The sequence below is a fragment of the Prionailurus viverrinus genome, chromosome B3 (genome assembly GCF_022837055.1).
Source record: "Prionailurus viverrinus isolate Anna chromosome B3, UM_Priviv_1.0, whole genome shotgun sequence".
Taxonomy (NCBI): domain Eukaryota; kingdom Metazoa; phylum Chordata; class Mammalia; order Carnivora; family Felidae; genus Prionailurus; species Prionailurus viverrinus.
The window spans coordinates 98,417,302-98,423,934 of NC_062566.1; the positions used below are offsets into that span (position 1 = coordinate 98,417,302).

General features: G+C 42.7%; 1 protein-coding gene across 2 annotated transcripts in view; it reads right to left on the minus strand.

Moving 5' to 3' along the window:
- The window catches only part of ATG14 (autophagy related 14), an 80,679-nt gene extending 74,841 nt beyond the window's left edge, over nucleotides 1-5,838 (minus strand). For both annotated transcript variants that reach the window (XR_007152954.1, XM_047862528.1), the window contains exon 1: nucleotides 5,602-5,838. Coding sequence is in view for 1 of the 2 variants with exons in the window: in XM_047862528.1 (XP_047718484.1) it covers nucleotides 5,602-5,822 (221 nt within the window). In the remaining variant the exon portion in view is untranslated. The remainder of the gene's footprint in view (nucleotides 1-5,601) is intronic.
- Between the last annotated feature and the right edge of the window lie 795 nt (nucleotides 5,839-6,633).

Sequence of the window (6,633 nt, forward strand, 5' to 3'; positions counted from 1 at the left end):
GTAGGGGAGGGGCAGAGAGAGGGGGACAGAGGATCCAAAGCAGGCTTTGCACTGACAAGAGAGAGCCCAATGCAGGGCTCAAACTCACAAACCGTGAGATCATGACCTGAGCTGAAGTCGGATGCTCAACCAACTGAGCCACCTACGTGCCCCAAGACAGTACATTCTTATAGGCTACAATGAGTGACAACCAAAAAGATCCTGAGAGAGAACAGAAATATCTAAAGAATAATTTTTTTTGATGTTGGGTGTGTCTTCCCCTTGAAATTTTCAGTAACATCTAGGATTTTCTGCTCATCTTTTATCCCACCACTCTTTTTAGCACCCTATTTGTTTCCTGGTAAAAGCATAACATATATTCTTAAAACTCATCAGTGACCATAATGCCACATCATTCCTGAAAACCTACTTAAAAAAGCAATAGCTGGGGCGCCTGGGTGGCGCAGTCGGTTAAGCGACCGACTTCAGCCAGGTCACGATCTCACGGTCCGTGAATTCAAGCCCTGCATCGGGCTCTGGGCTGATGGCTCAGAGCCTGGAGCCTGTTTCCAATTCTGTGTCTCCCTCTCTCTCTGCCCCTCCCCCGTTCATGCTCTGTCTCTCTCTGTCCCCAAAATAAACGTTGAAAAAAAATTTTTAAAAAAGCAATAGCCATATGCTTATAAATGTCTTTTTTGATCCAAGTTAAGGTAACTGGTTCCTAAACCTACAGGCAGATTTTCTGGAGTGCTGTTGTCTGTTGTACTCAGATTATGTTTCCCGTCCCATTCCTACACCTATCATAACCTGGTAACCAATTTCTTTCCAGTCTTGAGTGGAAAGATTATTTAACTTGTCAGTTATCTATTGGGTAACAGTATTATGTTTGCTGTCAAATAATGTACACCAGAAAATTATGTTCCCATAAAAAGCCCCATAATTTAAAAATGTTCACCAGTACAAGATCCAAAGAAGATTGTGTTGAGAGTACTGCTTAATATCATTCCTCTTTCATCTCTTAAAGAAGCACACAAGCTGGGACGCCTGGGTGGCTCAGTTGGTGAAGCATCCAACTCTTGATTTTGGCTCAGGTCATGATCTCACAGTTTGTGGGACTGAACCCTGTGTCAAGATCTGTGCTGACAGTACAGAGCCTGCTCGGATTCTCTCTCTCTCTCTCTGCCCCTCCCTCCCTCACTCTCTCTTTCAGAATAAACTTAAAACAAACAAACAAAAAAAGCAGCGCACAAGCTAAAAGGCAGATGAAAATCAGAGAAAAAAGTGGATATTGTTTTAGGAATGGGACCAAGGTGGGGGGTGAGGAAAGGATAGCATTGGTGAGGATACCAAGATTTTAAGTCTTCCCACTGAACATTAACAGAAAAAGAATCATTCAGATATTTTTCAATCAATCTACCCGCCAAACTCATTTAGTCTACAGAGTTATACAAAGACACATGTTCCCTTCTTAGGAGTCAAAGGAACTAATTGTGGTGAGGTAGATTGTTCATTAATATCTAATTTTCTTTGAACTGCACAATTAAAACCTTTACAATTAGCTAGTCTATTAACAAAAACTGAAAAAACACATTTACAAGAATTTTGATATGCATTGTAATGTTCAAGATCTACGTACGCACAGCTAATTTGGCTAATTTGCTGAAAAGAATCAGAGGTTAAACAAGTGTTTTTAAACTGTGCTGTAAGTGTCCATATTTTATTTCCAAGTGTTTTCCCACAGTTAGTGAGGGGCTTTTCATAAAGTAAAGGGGAAAAAAGTCTGAAGGCAAAGAAGACAAAAATGTTTTATAATACTGAAGACAGTGAAATATCTCACAATCAAGCTATGACCTGCACAATTGAAGGCTTGTTAGTAGTAAGTGTAAATCCTTGAGAGCAAGAGACCTTTCTCCTCTGTAACTTGGCAGGATATTTTATGGAGACAGCTGTATCCATTAAGAGCTCATTAAGAATGATTTGACTATTAGGACAGTGGTCCTGGGTCTTAAAAGATTCTTACATCGTACTAGATACAGGGCACTGTTCTGGGAACAAAGGAAAACAAAACAAAACAAAACAGTCCACTTGTTAAGGAACGCACAGTTGGGAAAAGGGAGAGATGGTGGGAGAAGCGAAGCTAGCTAGGCAGACCACTGTGGCAGTCTTGTTATCACTAAGCCCTAACATGCCGTTTTTTATTAAAAAAAAAAATGCCTTTTTTATCTCTAAATTTTGAATGGTTCTGGTATTTCTGCTTAGTCAGAAAAAGAAACCCACTATTACACACTCCTCTTCTGAAAACTCACTTTAATTTTCAGATTTAGCAAAAAATTTCTATCTCCATTTTTAAAGTGGTATTACCTTTACCATTCTCTGAACAGTATGCCTACTATGTACTACCCACTGCTGCTGCACAAAGCACTGGTGATCCGACTGAACAAAACCAGAATTCATGCCTTCGTGGAACTACATTCTGGATGGAGATATCTTCCTCAAATAAACAACATTTTGTATCATGCTCAGCACCATGAAAGAACTGCATATTGCAACAGAAAAGAATGGGGAGAGACGGAAGTGCAAAACTACCTTAGTAAAGGACAGGGAAGGCCTTGCTGAGGAAGTGACGTTTTTAAGTAGGGACATGAAAGACAAAGTGCCAATCAAGAGAAAAAGTGTTCAGGCACAAGGAGCAGTAAGGGAAAAGGCCCAGTGGTGGAAAAAGTTTCATGTCTTTGAGGATTTGAGAGAAGGTCCCTGACTATGGAGAAGTATGAAGGAGCACGGCAGAAGTTTCTTTCCTGAGTGCTTAATATATGCTAGACATCACGCTAAGTACTTTAATGCACGCCCTTACATGAGCACTACCAAACCTATGAAGTTAGGGTCCCCTCCCCCTTTTCAAAATGAAATAAACAAGCATAGGAGATATTAAGAAACTTGTTCAAAATCACACAGCAAGTGGTAGAGTGTGGATTCGATTCAATGCAGCATGAATCCAAAGCCCACACTTTAACTCAAACTTACAGCCAAAGTTAGAAGATAAACAGTAGACAAATCAAGTGGAGCTTCAAATGCCACATTAAGGAGCTGAAATTTTATTTTAAATGCAGTGGAAAGCCACTGAGAAGTTTAAACAAAACTGTGACATTATCTGATTTACATTTCTTCTGTGGCTGCTGTGTGGAGGAGTGTATGTGTAAACGAAAGGAAATCAATAAGCAGTTGGGAGAGAAATGATGGCTGTCTGGACTAGAAGTAAACCAATTCAGGATCTATCTTGGAGCAGATAAAATTAGCCTTGCAATGATTTGGATACATGGAATAAGAAAAAAGGGAAAGTCTCAACTCCTAAGCTTCTGGATTTAGTAACAAATGGATCATGATGGATAATCATGAAATGGTTTAGGATCAGACTAAGTTTAGGAAAAAGGGACAGTCATTCAATCATTTGACAGATCTTTATTAAGCTTCTATTATGTGAAGCAGAAAAACTGGTAAAGTTTCATCTTCACAGAGCTTCCATCACTGGGGTGGGAGTGGGGGGAAGGCAGACAAATTAATATATAAACCATAAGATAGTGCTAAGTGCTAAAGAAAACAACAAAGCAGGTTAAGTGGAAAAAGAGGTCACTATTTTAATTAAATGGTTAGAGGTTCTCCAATGTATGAGCAGAGCCCTAAAGGAAACAAAGGAAGCAGGCTGAAGATTTCTTGGAGAAAAGAGTTCCTGACAGCTTGAGTAAGACTGCAATAGCTCCGAGACAGGAGTGTTCTTGGTATGTTTGAGGACTGGCAACGTCAGGGTGGTATAGCAGATGAGGTAAGTCAAAAATAGGAGATCAGAGAAGAAGAGACAGCATGGAACTTTTGTTAAGGACTTTGCCTTTTTTCTTTTTTTTAATACTTTGGGTAAAACAGGAAACCCTTCCAAGATTGAAGATTTGAAGAATGGAAGAGAAATGTTACTCCAGCCGCAATACATAGGAAATTACACTATGAGGGAGCAAGGGTGGAAGCAGAAACTCAAGAGTCAATAATCCTCTGGCAGATCAGACCAGGAGCTAGTGAAAGGGTCAGTTTTAGACAGGTTTTTAAGAACAAATAGGATTTGTTGATGGGATTAGATATGGTGGCTTTGAGAGAAGTCAAGAAAGGCTGGCAGGGTTTTTTGACCTGTATCAAAAAAGAATGAAATGACCATTTACTGGGTTAGGATGAGCATGGGAGGAAGAACAGATTTATCATGGAAAACCATGAGTTCAGTCTGCCATATTAAGATGGAGATACTTATTACAAATTTAGAGACAGATGTTGAGTAGGCAGCTCTTTACTGGATTTCAGAGAGGTCTGGATTGGAGACACAAGTCTGGCAGTCTTTAGCATTCATGAGAATGTATCTGGGAAAAAGTACAGACAGAGAAGAGAGTCCAGAACTGAAGCCTTGATAAACTCCATCAGTTAGACATTTCCGTCGCATGCCTAGTAGTCTTATAAGAAAGCAACTGATTTCATTTTTAAAGCTATCACTTATTACACCAGCAGTTTCTAAAGTCATCAAGTGCACCAATGAGACACAGCAATGGACTAAAAAGATACACAAATCTCAAAAGAGAAACTCCATTTATGATCAGAGAAATACTAGGAACTCAAAATATTTCCAAATATAGAGGTGGTACAATCCAGTGGTTAGGTGCACAGTATATGGGTTCATGCTGCCTGGATTTTAATTCTGATTCTTATGCTCATTATCTGTGTGACCAAGACAAGGCACTTACTGTGCAGCTTCCTCAAGAGTAAGTTGGAGGTAATGACATATTGGGCTGTTGCAAATGAATTAATACCCGAACTTTCACGCTCAAAAAGCTCTTACTATCAATGACACTAAATCACTGAAACAAACGTTGAGACCCTGCAGTTAATCAGACTAATTTTTCAATTATCTTAACCAGGGACTTGTAGCTCTGTGTTTAGATTTCAAAACAAGGCCAAAACATGTTCCTAAATTCAATTCTCTTAACTAAGGGCTTGTGGCTCCCAGTCTGGATTTTTACAGAAGCCAAAACACATTGCCAAAAGCCTTAGCATCCTTGGAGGCATAGGGGGAAAGGGAGCAACTAGCTAGTCCTAATCATACATCAGAGTAAGCGTGTCTCATAACAAGGTCCAGCTGTGACACAGGGTATCACGGCCCCGAATCCTTCTTAACCAGTTATCTGATTCTCTTCTGGTGTCTCCTCCAGAGAATGAATGTGCTTTAGAACACAAAGGTTAAACCAAGCTTTTGAATGGAAGTGCAGCAAAGTGCCGAGAATGCAACTCTATGGGAGCAATAGGGGAAGACTTATCCAGAGTCACCATCTATTCCTTCATCTTTAGTACCCAGGAGCACCGTGGGGTCTCTTCTCCCGCGGGTTACGGGGAAACCGCGACCTTCCTCATCTGGTCCCCACCCCCGACCCTGACCCCTGGGAGCAAAGCGCCGGCGCAAAGCAGCTACCCACCCTCCCCATTCCCCTCCTCTCTCCGGGCCCCGGACGCGGGCCCCAGGCTCAAACCTCACTATTCGCCGAGCGGGAGGAGACACTCGGGAAAGAAACAATAGAGCCGGAGCGGCTGCCGTACCTCTCCCGGTCGCGGCCGTCGAAGTAGACGAAATCGCCGTTCTGGACGCACTTGGCGCAGGTCAGCCGCCGGCGGGTGGTGTTGCACAGCGGACAACGCTCGACCGCCACGTACAGCCCCTCCGCGTCGTCCACGGAGTCCACCAGGTCCCGGGCGAGCGGCCGGGGCCCGCAGCCAGGAGCCTCCAGCGACCGGGCTCCCTTCCCACTGGGAGACGCCATGATGGCCTGAGAGCAGAGCCAGTCACGTGGGATTTTGTTTTCAACCAGGTGCATCCTGGGCGAGGAGGAGGGGCCTGGGGTGGTGCCGAGAGGGCGGGCGGGATCCCCGCGAGCTCCTCGCCCAGCCTCTCAGAGCTGTCTGCCAGGCCTGCTGGCTGGAGGCGCTGTTACTTTTCCTTACGGCTTGAGGGGCAGCGCGCCCCCAGCGGGGAGAATTGTGTTAGAGGGGCGGGCCAGCCAAACAAAATGTCATCATCCGCTTGATCGTGCCAGGGCTACAAGTTAACGCCACAAACTTGTGCAAGAAATAGTAACACAATGCCCTAGGGATTTGGGGAAAACGGGCTGGGAACAAAATCAGAAAATTTCTTTAATTCGCTATGGATGCTTTTAAATTTGGTTAAAACTACAGCAAACAAAGTTGGGCGAGGAGTCTGGGTTTTGGAAAGAGGTTGTATTTCGGCTCACTCACCTCCTCTATAGCTTTGTGATTTGGTCTGTACTCGTGTTCTTATCTGTTAAATGGAGATAGTTAACAGTACCTACCAAACGTTGGGAGGATTAAAAATACGTTTAACAGTAATCTGTTAGCAATCTGACAGTACTTTACTGATAATAGCGAGCCAGTGGAATCAATCCAAAGAAATCAAAGTTATGTTTCTGAAAACTGAATTTTAAATTAATGTCCAACATTCTTCTACTCTGGGCCATGCTCTGAAAATTTGAACTAGGTAGAATTTAACCTAATTCGATTACTCCAGACTATTTTCTGTGTAGATAAATAGGGTGGCTCGGAGGATGAAGTCAGAAT